The 20730-nt window shown below is 40.1% G+C and overlaps 1 protein-coding gene across 1 annotated transcript in view; it reads left to right on the plus strand.

Moving 5' to 3' along the window:
- The window catches only part of nell2a (neural EGFL like 2a), a 187781-nt gene that overhangs the window by 129064 nt on the left and 37987 nt on the right, over positions 1-20730 (plus strand). Inside the window, exons 14-15 of the mRNA XM_088340362.1 lie at positions 26-148; positions 3478-3573. Of these exons, the coding sequence (XP_088196488.1) occupies positions 26-148; positions 3478-3573 (219 nt within the window). The remainder of the gene's footprint in view (positions 1-25; positions 149-3477; positions 3574-20730) is intronic.

Below are 20730 nucleotides of genomic sequence, written 5' to 3' on the forward strand. Positions count from 1 at the left end.
GATGCATCTCGCTTGTCCTTCCTAGAGCACGACGAGTGCCTGAGCGGCCTCCACAACTGCGACGAGAACGCCTTGTGCTTCAACATGGTTGGCGGGCATAGCTGCTCCTGCAAGCCTGGCTACGCTGGCAACGGAACTGTTTGCAAAGGTACAGTAGCCTTGTGACTCGGGGTGGGTACACAATGACAATGTTTGTACAATATTTGGTTCAAGATAAGAATTTAAGGTTCTTGGCCAATCAGAAGCTCCCCTTCGACCATTCGACTTACTAAAAACGGTAGATACGAAAAAAAAAATCGGGATGTTGAAAAATATCCAGATATGACTGTAAGTTAGATTTTGTATTGTGTGCACCTTTTTCCGAATACAAGACATTATTGTAGTGCTTTTTTCCGCCTCTACCGGCGTGTGGCACTGTGAGAGGTCACACAGCATCCACCCGAGAGTAAAAAAATCAGCTTCCTCTTCTTAGTTTGTGTGTAAACATTCTATACTGTCTATACTATGTATATACTATCTCCACCGCAGTACATTTTTATTGTTTAATATCTCGTGCATCCATTCAATATGGTTGGTGTAAAGTGTAAAAAAGAGACGAGCAGTTTCTTTTAAAACGAAAGTGGAATATGAAAGCTTAATGCGGTTGAGAAAATGCTTTTTTCGGCCACTTTTTACCACGAAGGAGAAGCTCTTGAAGCGCATCTTCCAAAAGTAAGTTAAACACAACTTTATTTATCTTTATAGAGCATATTATTTTATGAAATGTTTATTTTTTTCAGTACACAACCATACAGGTTACATATAGGGGACTTAAACATACTTATACAAACCTTAAACATACAAAATATAGCACTGAAGCAACTTACGAACAAATTCAACTTACGAACGATTGCCCGGAACCACGGAGGAGGACCTTTTGAAGCGCATCTTCCAAAAGTAAGTTAAACTCAACTTTATTTATCTTTATAGAGCATATTATTTTATGAAAAGTTTATTTTTTAGACAAAACAATACAGGTTACATATACAAGACTTAAACATACTTATACAAACCTTAATCGTACAAAATATAGCACTGAAGCAACCTCCGAACAAATTCAACTTCGTCCGAAATCTCGTTCGTAAGTAGGGCAGCTTCTGTATTTTCCTATTTTGCTTTCAATGTATCATTCCAAAAAGTAAAAAGAGAACTATAACTATGATATGTTTATAATCTTGTAAAAAAATATGTCATGAGAATTTGCCCAAAAATACATATTGTAGCTATCTGGGAGCAATTTTTATCAAATGATTTCCTAGATATAAAATCAGTGTACATGCTCACGAAATAAAACACATAATTGTAATAGTTACCACTTTTTCCCACATCGAGCTCCATTACTCTTACGAACAGTATAACAGTCTGAGCCTGAGTGCATAGTGCGTCAGCGGCAAAGTTTTGAATTCATTGGATCAAATCCAGCTACCAGCCTTCCTGTGCAGAGTTTGCATGTTCTCCCGGTGCCTACAGGGGTTTTCTTCTGAGCACTCCAGTTTCCTCCTACATTCCAAAGACATGTATGTCAGGTTAATTGGATGGTCCAAATTGTTCGTAGGTGTGAAACAGCTAGTGAGTTTTTTTTATCTCTATGTGCTGGAATGGGCTATCTCACCCCCGCAACTCTACTGTGGATAAGCGGTGCAGATAATCGATGGAGATCATAACTGTGGCCTGTGTGGCTATTTGAGACTATCTGTGATTAAGGGTTATACAAAATAAGTAACTTAATGTGACTTGACATGTCTAGAGGCAAGTCAGCTGGTGATGCATTACACACATGGATGTTCCCACATTTATCTTTTAACACGAAATTGTCAGAACCAGAAGAGATGGTAGACCTAAACGCGTAACGTTGCAGAAGCTGAGAAGTCAGATATGGGAAAGCAAGCGCCAGCAATCCGGCGATCGCAGAGCAGGAGGAGCAGGGAGCTCACGAGATCGGAGCGTGGTCGGAAGGCGGGAACGAGTTGAGTAGCGGGGACCGACGATCGGAGCGTGGTCGATGGGCAGAAACGAGTCGAGTAGCCGGGATGGGAAATCAGAGCGCGGTCACTGGGCAAACACGGGTCGAGTAGCCGGGGCGGGTGATCAGAGCTTGGTCGAAGGAAAGAAAAAGTCAGGGAGCCGGACACGATCGGGAAGCCAAGGGCAGACGAGCAGGATACAAGTAAAGACGGGACAGACGTGAGCCAGAGTCAAATAGTGCTTGCCTTGCATTTGCGGAGGTTCGTTGACGGACTGACAAGGAGTTAATGGAAGCGTTGAGTTCAAATAGGAGGGGAACCAATCAGGCAATGAGCAGCAGCTGGCGCCAATCGAGCGGGCACAGGTGAGGGCAATAGGTAAACGTGACATAAATAAAAGGCAAATTTATTTATGTCACTCACCTTTGCCAATGAGTTGAACTTACACATTTATATGTATATATTAATACTTTTAGGGCATTTCTGCCAAACTAGAATAGGAGGTAGAGTGCTCGTTTTGGGACCAATAGAGCGCAGGTTCGATATTCGTCTCCTCTGAGTTAAATGTCGATGTGTCCTAATTCACCCCATGCGACGGTTAGCAGGTAGCTGCCTTGCTGACGCCGCTATCAGTGTGTGAGTGTCTATGTGAATGGGTAAGTGTGAGGCACATTGGAAATTGAACCCTGGGCTTCCACATAGTGTCGCCTAACAATAGTCCACAATTTGTCTAATTATGTTATTGCAAAGAATGAAGTAAGACTGTGATACTACTGAAATAATCCATTTGAGCGTTGGATGGAAGAGCGTCCCTTACAAATAATACCAAAATAAGCACTGAACACACATTCCAATGACCAGTACTACCGCTGCGCTTGACTGGTAGATCGGGATCAACATTGTGAACACCCTTGCATCGGAACAAAACGGTTTACATGAACGGCAATGTTTATGAAAGGAGTCACTCAAACATCTTAATCTATTTATTAAAAATCAGAACATCAGCATAATCATTTCAAGTGCCTGTTTACCTGGCTTTCACAAAACTATATTGGCCAATATTTTAACCTCCATGTAAATGCAATCAATCTTAACAGATTCCTCCAACTGTCCCATAATTAAATCCATGATCACCCTCGGGAAAATATGATTAAAAAGCTCACAGGAACTGACTTTAGAGAAAATATACAAACTTTGAAGCTCAGTGCAATTTACGTTGTAATATTTGCTCAGGTGAGATTACAGAGTGTCTTTATAAACTCCACAAGTCGAGACAAAACAACCTAAAAGCAAATAATTATTGCCTTAACCTTGGTGAGGCTCATTCATCACGGGAAATAATACCCTGAATCATGTCAGTGAATTAATTATACCTCCATATGCAAATACATATAGTTGTGCTGGTCTATTTGCATAGTTGCTGGTCATCCATCTCAGAGACTAATGACTGTGTTTTCCCTTGCTCCTGCTTAAGCTATGTGTGATGGCTTGTGCCAGAACGGCGGGACCTGCCTCTCCCCTAACAACTGTGCCTGCCCGCAAGGATTCACTGGCAAGAGATGCGAGACAGGTGAGAGGTGTCAAAATATCTGTCTGCATTGGCATTTTGGAATCTAGGGACCATGGGTGAATTATCAAAATGATGGGAAAATGTTGACACTGTTCTCATTTCATGTTATTGGCCTTGGGGGGAAGAAATGTGTATTTTACGACTTTATGTTACCACGACAGCTCGTATTGACAGTCCTTACAATATATGGTTCACGATCCTGCTACTTCCATCCCTCACCATATCAGAGTTTGACTCTTGCATCTTTGATGCTTCACATTTTTTTTTCTATTAATTACTTTCACAATTGTTGTCGTCAGTACACTCAATCTTATCCGAGAACTGCTTTCTCTTTCCTGGGGGCTGATTGGACCAATCCAAATATGCTGTTTGCGAGCAATCTGACCAGGGGGTAAAACATGTCATTCCCATGTCATTACAAAAAATAGACATGGCTCATTTAACTTTTGACAAAAATAACGGATGACAACTTTTATTTCCCTCTCCAAAATCAACCAAAGTAGTCAAGTCAAGTCATGTTTATTTGTATAGCCCTTAATCACAAAGTGTCTCAGAGGGCTGCACAGATCAGATTATTGCAAACCACAGACTATTATCACACCATCCCCTGATCTAAAACTTACATGAGGGCAAATAATACAGAGATATTGTCAACATAAAATATAGGCTATTCATATGCTATATAATAGAAGTGTGTTTTAAGTTTAGATTTAAACATTTCCACTGAGGTTGCAGATCGAATCTCAGGGGAAGAACATTCCACAGCACCGGGGCCCAAACGGAGAACGCTCTTGAACCTGTGGATCTCTTCTTGGCTCTTGGGATCACTAGTAGACCAGCATTTTCAGAGCGAAAGCTCCAGACCGGAACATAGGGGGAAATTAAATCTGAAAGATCTGAGGGAGCAAGTCCATGCATGATTTTGTATACCAAGAGAACCTTAAAATCACATCTTAAGCTAACAGGGAGTCAAATCAGGTTAGCTAAACAAGGGTAATGTGATCAAAACTTTCTTGTCTTAGTTAAAAGCCTCGCTGCAGCATTTTGTACCAGCTTAAGTCTCTTGATTTTGGACTTTGGGAGACCGGAGAGTAGTGCATTACAGTAATCGAGACGGGAGGTACCAAATGCGTGAATTATAATCCCCACATCTGACTGAGACAGCATAGGGCGAATTTTAGCAATTTTGCGAAGATGGAAAAAAGCTGTTTTTGTAATATTCTTAACGTGTGTTTGAAAGGCCAGGTCGGGGTCAAATATGACACCTAAATTTTTGACTGAGTCACTCTGGGTGATATTACATTTGTCAATGTTCGAAGCAGATTTTGATAACAAGTCACGGCATTTAGATGGACTGTGCTTGTTTGCTCTCGCTACAAAAGTGGGCTCCATTGCTGTGTCTGTTTGCAAGTTGTGTTCTATGTGTTCCAGAAGCAAAGAGTTACAATACAAATGGACAGATTCAACAGTTAATCCTACTGTATATAACTGTAGCATATTCGCCGTGGGAGCAGAAAATAAAACGGAAAGGTCCAGGAGAAATGAAGCAACACACAGTAGGGTTTTTCAGCAATAAGCCGGAGTTTGCGTTAATCATCCGTCTCTGTACCACAAGTCTCACGGTGCTTTGCGGCATAAATTTAAGCCTGGGATTCCTTGTGTTATGCATTTGGTTATTGAATAGATAACAGTGAAAACCCAAGGAATACTGTATTATAACACATTTTTTCATGAAAATATTATACTTTTATTTTTTCAGGTTTACTGATTCCCCCCAAATAAATAATGTTAAAAAAAAATCACAATTTACACCACAAACTAGTCCATTCAGAGTGAAATTTCTTTGTCTGCAAGGACAGCTTACGTGCTCTTCTATCAAGCCAAAAAGCATTCTTTTCATTTGTGCCAAAAACTAGCTTCATTTCTTTCAATAGTTTTGCACATGAATATTAAAATAAATTCCAGAAAACGTATCATTTAAAACTGATTATAAGATTTAAAAAGTAATGATGGATCAATAGCAAGCGTCCAAACACGTATAAATCTAATTGAGTATTGTCAATAGGCAAACTGTTATGATTACTGATGTGAATCACCTGTGCCCGCTCATTTGGCGCCAACCGCTGCGGGCTCTGATTGGCTCCCGTTTCCTATTCAAACCCAGTCCTGTATATCCCATGTTGTCAGTCCCTATGCGAACCTCTGTTGATACCAGGCAAGCCTTTTTTTTACCCTGACTCTCGCCTGTCCCGTTTTTGCTCCCGTTTGTGTCCGGCTACGACCCGTTTTGATCCTGACCACGTCTGCTCTTCCGTCCTGACTTAAGGGCTGTTTTTGATCCCAACCACGTCTGCTCTCCCATCCTGACTTACGACACGTTTCTGACCCCGACCACGTTTTTGCTCTCCTGTCCCGGCTATCGATCTGTTTTTCCGTCCCTGACACCGACACCGCCATCGCCCGCTATGGAAGATCGACTTCCGTATTCGGATCCCAATCCGATTGCGAGAGCGACTTGCTTCCCGCGTCCAGCGAGCATCGGATTGCGGGCGCTGCCCTTCCCCTTTCTTACAATAAAACTGTGAGAAAACGTTACGCAATTGGGTCTACCCTGTGTGTGCTGGTCGTGACACAAACACATTGAATTGTTTTATTACTTCCTTACAATTTTTTCCTTCTAAAAGAAATTTCTTGGGTGGGAATCAGTTTTCTTACTCCCTCTTATGATTCCAAGGCATCATGTTCTGATTGTCGATTTGAAGGTTAGCCCTGGCTTGAAAAGTCAAGATCTCAATAAGAGCTAGAACTTGCTGTCACCAGCTATAAGATATTGTTTTATGAGGAGTCTTCTCAGTAGGGCACAATATAAATGGGCTCTTGTTTCTACCTTTGAGCAGAGAGGGGAGGAGGGCGGGCGAAACACGTTTGCCGTTTTTCTCCATTAATATCCCGGTAGATTTATTTTTAAAGCTGGGTTGTGTCTTTGCCTGTGTCCTTAAAAAGTTAAAATTAGAATATTTTCTAAATTAAGTATGTCTTAAACGCTCTACTCAGTTCAAAAATCCCAAGGTATTTTTATGCCACACCTGTTTTATCTTACTTTTAGCAAAGCTGTTCAAGGCGGAACAAAGTTTGGAGAAATAGGGAGTTAAGAGAGATCAGTAGTCTGACTTTGTGCTCATCTCCAAATTTTTGGTTTGCCTTTGTTAGTGTAGCATGAAAATAGTGAAAGTAACAAAAGGTCTGTTTTACAATCCAAACATTAAGAGTTTATTGGAGCATGTTTAAGAAATGCAGGTACCTTCACGTGCAACACAGGGGGCTTGACGCAGGCTGCAATGATGACATGAGCCAAGAGATGATGGCAGTGACTTAAATAATTTCAAATTCCATACGCTCCTTTCATAAAATGAAAGCTTCAAATCTGAGGGTTAAAAGTACAGTGTGTATTATTTAGCGCCTCTCAGTTGTTAAAAAATGACTCATCAACAAAAAAAAAAACAATATGTATTCAACCACAATTCATAAACTTCATAAAAGTGCATTTTTAAAAAAATACTTATAGGTAGAGATGTGTGTATTTAATTTACATAATGTGAGCCTTACCCAGAGCGAGCTAAGATGATTGTCCGCCATCTTGCTGCTATGGGTACCCGAAAACGTAAAACAACACGAAAAGCTGGGCAAAAAAACCCAAGACAAAAACAGTGCAGTTTGGTCACTTAAGTCTCGTTTGTCAATATCTTTCCATGTATTTTGTAGCTATCAGAACCAAAACAGACGGTAGACCCAAACACGTAACATTTCACACCAAGCTTTATTGAGAAAGCGTGAAAGTCATGTGCTGGGAAACAAATGCCAGCGAGCCGGTGCAGGAATGTAGGAAGCCCTTGAGTTTGGAGCATGGTCGGAGGACTGAAACGAGTCGAGTAGCCGGGACGGTAGATTGGAGCGTGGTCAGAGGACGGGAACAAGTCGGCCAGCCGGGACGGGAGATTGGAGCGTGTTCGGGGGTCGGAAACAAGTCGGGCAGCCAGGACGGGAGATCGTAGTGTGTCCGGGGTGCAGGAACAAGTGGGGTAGCCGGGACGGGAGATCGGAGCGTGGTCGGAGGACAGGAACAAGTCGGGCAGCCGGGACGGGAGATCGGGAAGCCAGGAGCAGACGAGCAGGATACAGGACAGAATGGGACAGACGGAAGCCACAGTCAAAAAGTGCTTGCCTTGCATGTGCATAGGTTTGCTGACGGACTGACCAGGAGTGAATGAGAGTACTGAGTTTAAATAGGAGGGGAACCAATATGGAAACGAGGAGAAGCTGGAGCGAACAGGCACAGGTGAGGGCAATGGGCAAATCATGATATGTTGCACACACGATAAGGTGACATTGAATGATCAGATTATACACAGTGGCTCTTTAAATGTTTGAAACTAATTTTTGCTTACGGTTAATACAATCATAGGAATCTAATATTAGGATATGATGTCAAAAAATCGTGAACACCTGTCACTCACGTCAGATTTTGTACCGACCTGACGTACTAGTAGCAGGTGCTTTGATTTTTATATTTTTTTAAACCTGTCAGGCAACTCAGAAATGTGTCTGTTCCCGTCTACCACATAGCAGTATGTTAAAGCCTCCCAAAACGAATTTTTCTTCATCGTTTTAAGCCTTCTATGAGGCATGAAAACATACACTGCCATGATGAAACAAATGTTTGGTTATTTCATCATGCTTTCACGCGCTTAGTAGAGGTTTGACAAGTCCCCTGATAGGTGAAAGTTCCCACCCTTGCACTAAACGGTTGATGAATAAATGCGCACACTACGGCGCTTATTGGCCATTCATCCGTATATATGCGTGTGTGCGGGCGCGTGCACCAGTGAGTAATGGCCTTGTAGCTCTTTTATTGCCACCGTCGAGGATTTGCAGTGCACATGCAGCAGTATGGGAATTACTCTATATCATGCATTAATCAGCGTAGACTTCATCCTCATCGGCCCGGCAGCGTTAAGACCCGATCAAAGCTGCAACCGCCGTCCGGAATCCCAATGCGCCGGTGATCCTTGACTTTAGGAGGCGATTGTGCCCCAAGATTTACGCCTGGCATTAGTGCGACATAGCAGCAACTGCGAGCACATTCGCTGGAGTGCACGTTGGAAGTGTTGGTGCGTGTGTCCGGGAAGGATCGTGTTTATTCAACGATTTGACGTCAAATGAAATGAATATACAGTTGAACCCTGGGATAAAGCATCTAGGCGCTACAGTGTGAAGTACTTTTTCCCAGGCGTTTCCACCCCACGACTTTAACAAAACATTTTTTTGCGTGCCCAAAATCATAAATGAATTCACGGACTTCATATGATTTGGGGAGTCATGCTTTACACATTTTAGAGTGAATTGCTTTAAATTCTATTTATTTAATTCAGAGTCAGGCGGCATGGCGGTTGAGTGGTTAGCGCAGCAGCCTCCCTTTTTGGGGTTTGCATGTTTTCTCCAAGCCTGCGCGACTTTCCTCCGTGCACTCCGGTTTCCTCCCACATTCCCAAAAACTTGCATGGTAGTTTAATCGGCCTGTCCAAATTTTCCGTAGGTGTGAATGGCGGGTGAGTTGTGAGTTGACCAGCTGTGTGCGCCTCAATGGTGGCAACCAGTTCAGGGTGTCCCCTGCCCGAAAATGTCTAGAATGGGCTGCAGCTCCCCCTTACCCAGCAAATAATGAATGGATGATTCGGAAACTAATTCGGTGTTTACCGATTTTGCCAGCAGGTAGTGCTAACTTTTTCCCGCTGGAATTAATTTGTCAGAGCCTCATATTGTCTCTAGCATTTATCATATCATATATCAAGGAAGCAATACTCTAATTTTAGCTTTAATTTATCGATTTTTTTCCAGTTGTTTTATATGTATGATTGATCAGTCCTAAAGGAAAATAGTAAAGACATAGAAATAATGTACGTGTTTGATACTTGATATGCTGACTACTTTTTTGCACTATGATGACTTTTGCACCAAATGCAATATTGCACAACCCTTACGATACCAACGTTATCACAATAACAACTGTATGTAACATCCCACATGCCGACATTTCTTGTGTAAATACCATATAAATTATAACTATAGCCTTATCCCCCCTGTTTTATAACCTTATCTACTCTGTTCCTTTATCTTCTTGGCTCATACCTCACTGTGAATGTGTAAAACTGGAGTGTCATGCCCAATTTCGTTGTCACAATATGTTAACCCATTTTGTAACAATAACAATAAAGGTATATTCTATTCTTCTATTCTATTCTACTAAGAAACTACATTTATTTACATGACAAGGAAAATTGAATCAGACGAAAGAATAAAAGGACATTGTTGACACAAGCCTTCGCAGTTATAAAAAACAGGAATGGGAAGAGAAATTCAGTAGCAATGATGAAATTATTGATCCATAAACCCAGTCAGATCTAAATGATCAGTAACTATTTTCATTACATGTCAGTAGTGAAATATTATCTGCCCCCCTAACCAGAAACAGTTTGTTGTGAAATATTTTCTTTGTTTACCTCACAAGAACAAAAATAATCTCTGCTTTCTGAAGAAACAAAAAGTAGCCTGTGTTATCATTATGTGCAAGTGTGCACAATCAGTGATTGACGTCTAGAAAAAGGAGTCAAATATCTACAACTCTTTCACGATGTCTAAAAATTGGCCTAGGTAAAATGCACAAATGCATAGTTTTTCGGGTTGTAAACAAAACGCCTTGACTCATGTGTAAAACACAATGGTTCGTTTTGCAGATTCTGATCAAATTTGACAGGGTACTAGGTAAGGCTTAAAGCTATTGTCTCATCTGTATTCTAGCTAAGATACCCATGCTGCACTCATCTGCAAGCCTTTGATTGGAGAAAAAAATTAAGGCGGGATAAAGAAAACCCTATTCTTTGGAACATCAACCAAAATTTCAGGGTACATTTTTTTCAAAATGAAAATAAATCCTTTGTTTCCTTTGAAACAACCTTAACTTTGGATTGCATTGTTTGTACAAAAATAACCCCTTAAAAACCTCCCATCAACTTCCATTTTTTTCATATGAACTCTTAACCATCAAATATGAATGACATTATAAGTAAAAAGGTAAAATCTTTTTAAACCTATATGATTGTCATAAATTGCAAAATTTGGGGGTCTCCAATTTCTTACTGGCCTGCAAAACCATCATTAATGTTCATGGTTACGTGTCCCGAGAAATACAAAGCACTTAATGTACTTTCCCGTGATCGACCATTACTACTTCTGCGATCTACCGGTAGATGGCGGTCGATGTAATGAGCACCCGTGGTGTACTAATGGTCAATTTGTTATCAGTGCGCCAACGTGATCATTGCGGCAAAACGAGAAAACAAATCATTTGAAGTACTTTTTTACCATTATGTTTTACTATTATACTAATAATTGTGTTTGATGGGCCAAATTGAACAGCCTAACTGGCAGTAGCTGGCTCACTGGCCGTAGTTTCCCGATATCTCTGCCCCGATGTCTTTTAGAAGGCAGGTTGGTATTGTTGTAAACTGATCAATTGTGTTTGGAGTGCAAAACAAAAACAGAGATTGTTCTACAAAGAAACGTCCCCCCGAGCTGGAAAGTGAAGGTCTCATATCGACGGCGGCTCTCTAATCAGTCGCTTTCCCATATCCCGTCTCAACCTCTCCGGAACGTCCTTCAAGAGAGAAATGGCGGCGGTAATAGAACGTCAAGACGGCTCCCTCTGCTCTTGAGTGAAGGCAAGCCGGCTACTCTGCCCCGCTCATCGTATCGATTGCACATAAGGTCCTTTTTTATATGGGGCCTTCCCTTTTTTATTCTTCTTTTTACCACCCGCCTGAAAGTAAATGAATTTCCTCCCTGCGCTGCGTCGAAGAGGTCCGAGAAGCCCGTCTTTGTCCTTTCTCTAAGCTGCGTTTACACATGATGAGCTGTCCTTCAAGTGGCCACTTCTGTTCTTAGTAGGGCTGTTTTGTTGACGATAATTTTGTTCACGCGTCGGCTAATTATTTTTTACGTCATGAGCCAAAAATTGTCCCTCGCACTCAGGGAACACACACAAAACAAGGTTTGTAAGGGTGTAATTTTCAGCCGCTCTCCAGCACTCGTTTTACACCGATGCACTCTCATGGGGGAATATTAGGCTCTCGATTTGACAGCTTTATTAACACATTTCCACCAGTTATGCAGCGCAGCTTTTAGTAACGTGTCAACCACTGGCAGTTTGAATGTCATGAAAAACAACGCCTGCGTTTAGACGTGCGGAAAGTTGCTTATTGTGCAGGTTGGGACTTTTAAACTCAAAAGCCATTGTTTGAACAAAACAAGGTGTCCAAAATGTGGCACTTGGCAACAAAGCCTCTACATCAGCAAGTCCACACATGGATGTAACATAAAGACAGCTTTTTGTGAAATATACATATAAATTAGAAAAATTAATCCCTTGCCAATGTCATTTTAAAAAGATGGATTTTGGGCTGTCATGAACCAGAACAGAATCAGAAACCAAACGTGTGACGTTTCTCACACAAGCCTTTTGTTTTACGGTAAACGGGGATTCATTCACGTTAGGCAGCAGTGGCCGACGAGATTGATACCAATTGCCCGAGTAGATATCGGACAGATGGGGTCGATACCGGACATGACGGGACACACCGGATTGATAAAGAAACAGGATATCGAAATAAAACAGGACAAATTAGACGGGAACGCCGACTGGAGAGAATAATAAACAGGACAAAAATAGACGGTAACAAAACTGGAAACCAATATTAAACAGGAGAAAAATAAACGGGAACAATACCGGACAGGAAATGCCAACAGGAAACAGAAGCGAGTCAAAACCCACGTATTGACGGGACAGAGGTTCGTTGACGGACTGACAAAGGAAGAGTGAGAACACTGAGCTTAAATAGACGGAAAGCCAATCTGCCAACGAACCGCAGCTGGCGCCACATGGGCGGGGCCAATTGGGTGCCATGACAACCGTGACACGGGCCATATTTGTAGTTTTTATATCTTTGCTTTTTTTTAATTTAAATTATTCATTTCATGCAGAAAATTTTAAAAAGTGGATTGAGTGACAATATGAATTATTTAGGAGACAAAATGAGGGTTGATCTAGAGGATTCATTTTACAGACAAAAATAACCTGTTTTTATCCATATTATATGTTTTTATCTATTGAACAAAAATTACTCCATGTTGAAACTTAACTAACATTAAGCTGATACCTTCTGTCCTGTCTAGTAGCCCATGTAAAAATAAAATGCCCCCCCCCCCAAAAAAAAAGTCAAAAAACAGGTCATCCAGCTCTAAATATCATACTGGAAATCCAATACTTCTTAACAAGAAAGGCTGGTAAGACCCCGTAGTCTTTGCATTTCTATTTTTTACAGACATTGCCTGTAGCTCATTTATGCTTAGAGTATTCTGTAAGTGAAACCTTTGAAGATACTGCTCATCCTATTTTAGCCTTTATTTTGACCTAGACCTAGAATCAAATGGAAAGACATTTACAACATTCCAAACATAGTTATTTTTTTAATCAACAATCATTACTGTATTTATTTGTGTACAATGTATTAGTGTCGTGATTAATCAGTTGAAAAAAAACACTGACCACAATCGCAAAACATGCTGCATAGAAAATAGAACCCGGATCGCGGCATTGAGAGCAGCGAATCCGGACCTCTGTAACCACCAGGGATACAGATGACATACAAAAATGTGATGAGGTCTAGTACCTCTTTATGTGTCATGTACATCACTGGAGCAACAGTGGTGAAGATTCGGCGGACTTATGCCTGCAACCTAGGTTCGATTCCCATTGCATACAACCGCAAAGTTTGATCTGAAAGAAAGCAAACCATTTTTACAGATTTTTGCCTCATTCAATGTTACACTATATTGTATAAATACGTTTTCAAAAGCATTGTCCCTGATGGCCAAAACCCCAAAACATATATTTTTGTTTTTTAAACAATTATAGGGGGTTTGGTGAAGTTTTTAGGTAATCGTCATGCCTCTGGGAATGATTTCAGTATTCTAAATCACAGTTAGATGGCAGGAGTAGCTTTAATCAGAGCTTTGTCCACACATCGAAGAAGACCCCATTCCCTAGTGCAATTGAGAATGTGCCTTATGGACAGTAGGCGTAATGAAGCAGCGTGGTGAGTGTAGCAAGTATATAGATAAGGACAGACAGTTAATACTTCAACAGAGCTTTTTCTTTCTATAAAAGATGACGAATGCCCTTTGTCATCGTCGAGGCAGAAAAAGTTGACGTCTGCCAGGGCAATCGCCATGGTGATCGACACTCCGTCACCGGCAACAATAGGGCGTTGAAAAGTTCTTCATTCCTCCTTCATGCATAAGTTAAGTATGTTTGCAATAAAGTGTTATTTTGGGAGCATAGTGCCCCCTTGTGCTTATGGAAAGCATCATTTGGATCTTGGAAGTATCATAAATGAGGGAGGGAAAAAACTGTTGTATACCAACCAATGTTATAAGCTAGAAATATATTTTTTTCCAATGAAGGATGAGGATTTAAGCTTTCTTTTGATATGTCCTATGCATATACAGTAATTCCTCGGTTATCGTGGTTAATGGGGACCAAGACCACCCGCGAAAACTGAAAATCCGCGAAGTAGCGGCACCCCTTCAAAAATGCTTAAAAAAACCTATACAGGTATACAGTATACCCCCCGCCATTAAACCGAAGCTGGCATGATGGCAAGGAGTTATTGGGTGACTCATCCAGAACTTTTTACACTGAAACTGAATGTACCAAAACCTGACCCAGAAGTGTAGCCATGTCTTACATAATCAATTTACACTGAATAGGACTGCGGCGAAACCACTACGAACCATTCAGTCTGATTGTATTACCCGCTCTCAACCACATGCAGCCATCGCAGCTTATTTCGCTTGTTAACACTACTGGTTACATATTGAAAAGAAAAACAGTGAAAATGTGATATTTGATAAGTGTTTGTGAAGCGTTTTGGGAAACAACAGTTAAAAAAATGGTCTGTGTTCATTTTAACGAAAGTGAAAGAGCTACCTTCTGACAATAACAACATATTTTAGCTAGCGGCATCGAACGGCTTTTACAACAAACACACAAAACCACACACAATTAGCCGTGTTTAGGTAGTACAAACAACCGCTCGCTTTTGGTATAATAAAGTCAAACTTGAGATGAAATGTGACAGAAGAAAATATACTGTACTTACGTCGTGTCGCCGAGTTCCTCCATGATAAACAGCGCCACATAAGAAAGGGGTGAGGTGGGAGGAGTTGAAGGCGGGGGTTGTAAGCAAAGCGGTAACTCACCGTGACTAAGCATTGTGTCAGGGCCTCCCCTTCACAATAAGAGTGGCCACACCGTGTCCTCAGTTGACATAAGCTCGCACTTGCTCAAGTCAATAAATGCTTTTATTGAGAAGGTAAGGAATATTTTTTAAACCCGCAAAAGTGGAACCGCAAACTAGCGAGGTTCCACTGTATAGAGCTACAGATCTCATTTTTTTTTGTAGGCCTTCAAAAGTAAGTCAAAATGGCAACCAGCACTTCCCATTTGAGTGAAACGTCTGGCATTTAATGAGTGAATTCAAAATTAGGGGTGCGTGTTATACACTAACAAATACTGTACTCAAATTATTAACTTGAGTTGTTTAGATTCAAGTTGGGAAATCAGAGGTTGTTTTTCTATATACAGCCTTAAATTGAAAAAAGTTTGGACAGCACAAAACTAACAACGCCAGAATGTAAATCCTGCAGCGGTCCGACTTGACTCTACCCCCGAAGCGAACGGAACATGATGTGCTAAGACGGGCCCGGTTGCTTTGCGTCAAAGACGGACACTCACCCAGAGTGACAGACGGGAGTAACAAGCGCTAGAAGAACCCGAGCGGAACGCCAAAGACAGATGTTGCCATCGCGCCGAGTGACGGGGCCGAGGTCACGACGGGTTCTTCTACGTTCGGGTGCCATTGACAATAGGGTTGGGAGATACTGGGAATTTTGGTATCGGTCCGATCCACGTAAATACAGCAGATAGGTTTCAAATACATTTAGCCACATGGTAGAATAAACAATCTTATGGGAGCCAGACTATTGAATTAATGGCTTAAAAAGAGTGTGATAACTGGAGGGCTCACTGTCTCGAATATTTCTTTCTTTCGTTAAGATTGAATCTCTACAGAGCATTTGTAAAAAAATAAACACACACAAAAAGAAAAACAGGTGAATTCATTCCCACTACTCATCGATCTACTGATTCCACTACTAGCGATTCAATGAGTCTGTCTGCTTTTATTTCTATACAAAAATGTGTTCCTGAATATGGGAACTCTGCTGTTAGATATCATATAAGAAATAGAAAGGAGCTAGAGCTTCTTTAAACTTCTACAAAGACGCCCTGGTGCTATTATTTAAATCTGGATTTTTTTTTTTTGGTATTACATCAGGATGGGTGCCCTATATGTTCTCTGGTTGATTAATGGTCGTCAGAAAAGGCAGTTTTGGGAGTTTCGCTTAGCTTTGGCGACATCTACTGGACATGTTTAGAACTCTCGTTTTGTGACTCTTTTCTCTATTGAGCATTTCGGCATGGTCTCATAGTCCACATTAAATGATGTAGCGGGCCACATTTGGCCCTCGGACGATGAGTTTGGCACAGGTGAAATACAGGGTAGCATCGATACCTACCCGATATTGATACTTTTTGCTTGGAAATGACGTTATCATTGAATAATTGAAACCAAATCCCCTTGAATTAGGTTATATTTTTGACAAATAAGCACAAATATTTCACGCACTAAAATGTAATTCTTTAATGAAATGACTACGTTGCAAACTTTATAAAATATAAATATAAATATTTTTTATTAAAACTGTTTTAGAACTATACCCAAAAAAGCCAAATCGAAAAGCAGCAATATAACAAAAATACGCATACTCTATGACTATGCCAAATAGAGAACTTGCAGTAAGTAGATTTCATTACACAATATTTAAAAGATAAAGTCAGTACAGTAATGCAAAAAAAGGGTAAATTATCTCATATTGCCTCTGTTGCCATAGTGACAATGGATTTACATTATTTTGTTCAGAAACCGTAACATGTTTACATTTCTTGTTACTGCTTGTTGTCTTTATCACCTGTGAGTGTATATAGTGTATATCTCGGATATATTTGTCACTGTTTGTCTGTGTCTGTCTACCCAAGAAAAAAGGGAAGTAGTTTAGATATGACCACCAGGTGGGTTACCCTGGATGTGAAAAAATGCAAAAAAGCCGAATCAACACTTTGGTTTTGTTGACTCAGCATTTTTTCAGCAAAAAAGATAATGAGGATGACTTAGTCCTGTTTTTTTGTTTTATTTTCTCATTGGGGTTAATAATTTCCAAACAATGTATATATATATATATATATATATATATATATATATATATATATATATATATATATATATATATATATATATATATATATATATATGTAAACAATTACATATTTGGGCTGCTCGTACCACTATATCAGGATTTTACTCTCTACCTGGACTCAGACTTACTCTTTGGGTTTTCCATTCTAATGTACCAATGAGCCTGGATATGCCAGCCTAATATGTTTTTGTGTCTAAACACAGCTGATGGCGCACAGCCACTCGATTTTTTTCATGTATTTATGTCAATTTGTGATGTTGCCACAGTAGCAGACAACCGTATCACACTGGCAATGTCCTTTTCTGTCGTTGTAAAAAGAGACCACACCGCCCTGCCCTTTTTGTTTGCCTTTGTCAATTGTAGCTTCTGGTAGGGAATGGTGCATAGGTTTGGCCCTCTCCTCTGTCTTGCAAGCAGGATGCAGCAGCAGGCCAGGTAGGGAGAGTTGCTGTGTAGGGAGAGTGTGCTCAGTCACGATTACGACATAAACTTAAAGAGTGACCGAGGTTGCTGGGTGAGACAGAGAGAGAGAGAGTAGGGCTGTGCTACATACATGGAGATGCAGCGCTTTAAAGGAAATTGTTGGAGTAGTGAAGTATAAATCCGAGGACGATTGTAGTATCGATCTGATCCAAGTACTAGTTGAGTATTGATAATCTCGATACTTGGATCGTTCTGCCGACTTCTACAGGGAAGGGCGGCACCGGGTGGATGAACACGGAAATGCTTTCGCTCTGTCGTTCCTCGTTTCTTCTTCTCTGAAGCCTTGGCAGCCTTAGAAGCCTTCCCCTGAGAATTGTCCCACTGCGGATTGACGGCCTGCCATAAAACACAGACCGGCTTAACTACTGGAGGGAAAAAAAATATTTAAAAACTACAAAAAAAAGAAGCGAACCTTGTAGCAGTTCCCAGTTCGGATCGTTCCACAGAGTGTTTCGTGAGCGTAATTACGTGAAAGGGCACTCATGTGTTTGAATTGCTTTGTTTGTGCGACTTGTCGATACCATTTTCTGTGTGCGTGTGTTGCTGACGGAAAGGAGTGTGACACTTCATGAATTATAAAGGACACAGCAAAAGCAGGGCACAGTCTTACTTGAGTTATGGAGGGAAAGTACGTTCAGAGCCGCTATGTACCGCATGTCCCTGAACACACCATGCAGTCTGTATTGTCTATTATAGATGTTCTAGTACGAAATGAAACGTTCAATGTTGATATTTTTTGGGATATTTCTGGATTAAATTACATATTTTTTGCATCCCGTTGCTGTCATGTGATGATAAAAATCTCCAAATTTAGTTTTTGTTTATTTACTATCGTCCCGCCATGGTTTATTAAAGTTATTGAAAGCATCATAATTTTTTAAAATGTTAAACACTTTAATACAAAAAAATAATAAATCTCAACCTAATGTTTTCATTTCTCCTAAAAAAATTGAGAGAATTGTTTTTTACATCACAATGACATTCTAAAAAACTTTAAAAATAAATAAATAAGGAACTAGGCAATACTAGGTTTTCTACGATTGCCAATAAAAGCCTTTTTGTAAGGTAGCTACTCTCAATTCTGAAGTTAAAGGAATAATGCCGTTAATTAAATTCAATATTAAGGAAAAGTATGATGACTTCTAAATATCAGGTGGGGTTTTTTTTTGCACAGGAAGGGAAAATGTATCTGCGAGTGGTATTGGTGTGTGGTGTTTATCGCTCACTCCTACAGAGTTGAGTTTCTGTATCAGTGTCAGTTTAAATAAATGTGTAATTGATTTTCCCCGAAATTAACTTTTATTTTATATTTATTTAAAACTCATTATTTTGCTTTAGTACAAGCTTGACTTATGAAAACCATCTAAATGAAAGGAAGGAACTTATATGTACTATTAGTATCAATGTGTAGTATCCGTATCATTCACCAGTCAGGAGTTGAAGTTTTGTATCAGTCTGAAAAGAAAATGTTGCATGTTTTGTCAATTAAAGTAATGAATTATTCAAAATTTTTGTAGACTCAATAGTATTTGTTTTAGTATAAGCTTGACACATGAAACAATTGAGAAGGAGAGATGGAAATGAAATATATTAATTGTATCGGTATGGTGTTTAAGTATCAATTCTGTCGGCAAGACTGGAGTTTCGGTATGATTATCAGTCTGAAAAAAAATAATCAACTATTTTATATTCAATTACATTTCAAATATGTTTCAGTATACGATTGACTTATGAAACCATCGAAAAGAAGGGAAGGAACTTATATGAACTATTGGTATCAATTTGTAGTATCTGTATCATTCACTTGTCAGGAGTTGAGTTTTGGTATCAGTCTGAAAAAATGTGGCATGTTTCGTCAATTAAAGTAGTCAACTATTCTAAATGTAGGTAGACTCGATTGTATTTGTTTTAGTATAAGTTTGACACATTAAACCTTTGAGAGAAGGGAAGGAAATGATATATCCTAATTGTATCTGTATGTTGTCTATCAATTTTGTCTGCAACACCCGAGTTTCGGTATGATTATCAGTCTGAAAAAAAAAATCAATTATTTTATATTTAATAACATTTTAAATATGTTTTAGCATAAGATCGTCTTATGAAACCTTATAGAGCGGAAGGGAAGCAAATAATATACAATAGTGGTATCAGTATGTGGTATCTGTATTGTTATGTCGTCATAAGTTGAGTGTTAATATCAGCAATGATCTAAAAAAATATTGCATTGAATTTCCTTATAAAAAAATCAACTATTTTAAATTCATTTTTACTCAATATTCTTTTGAAATAAGAACCCCTCTGGAAAACCGTGATCCTAAATCAAAATGATTTAAGAGGAAGGTTTGCAACAAGCACTTTATTTGAATATGAGTACCGGTACGCCCGTGACACGCTCCGTTACCACGTGTAATGCGTCAAAGCATTTTCATCGGCCTCATTAAGATAAGTGTGTCGGAAGAGCTCGTAAAAAACTCGAAAACTACTCTGGGTTTTATGAGCGATGTACTCCCGAGGTGAGTCTTAAGTGGACATGCGGGAGGTTGCAGGAGATCACCGACAAAACACAAACGTCTCGCTGGCCTCTTACTTTGTCGTTCGTCAGGATTGCAACGATTTGGCAACGATGCAACCGCAAGGATGACCAATGATAACACCTCATTATCATAGCGTTCGTTATCGTTTTGGGTGAATTGGAATGCACATTTCACAAAGTAAGAAAAAAGCTTTATTTTTTTTCTAAAATGGAACTCTACGATTCTCTTCAACCCAAAGCTAGTGTGTGTGGCTCTACTAACAGAAGGTAACTATTACAACCCATAACAAAAAGTATAGAACCACCAATCTTGGACAAGTACTCACTCTGACATTTTATTCTGGAGAAAAAAACTCAGATCACGAACATGAAACAATAGTAAGGTCATTCCAAAATGCAACTCTTTGACCTTCAGACACACTAAAATAAATTAAGACATTTCAATGGTCGGGCAGCACGGCGGCGCAGTGGTTAGCGCGTGTGCGGCACAGTTCTAAGGTCTTGGGAACCTCCTGTGTGGGTTCAAATCCAGCTAGCGGACTTCCTGTGCGGAGTTTGTATGTTCTCCCCGTGCTTGCGTGGGTTTCCTCCGGGCACTCCGGTTTCCTCCCACATTCCAAAGACATGCATTTCAGATGGATTAGCCGGTCCAA

The sequence above is a fragment of the Urocampus carinirostris genome, chromosome 7, assembly GCF_059441175.1.
Source record: "Urocampus carinirostris isolate Australia breed hairy pipefish chromosome 7, RoL_Ucar_1.0, whole genome shotgun sequence".
In the NCBI taxonomy this organism is placed as follows: Eukaryota; Metazoa; Chordata; class Actinopteri; order Syngnathiformes; family Syngnathidae; genus Urocampus; species Urocampus carinirostris.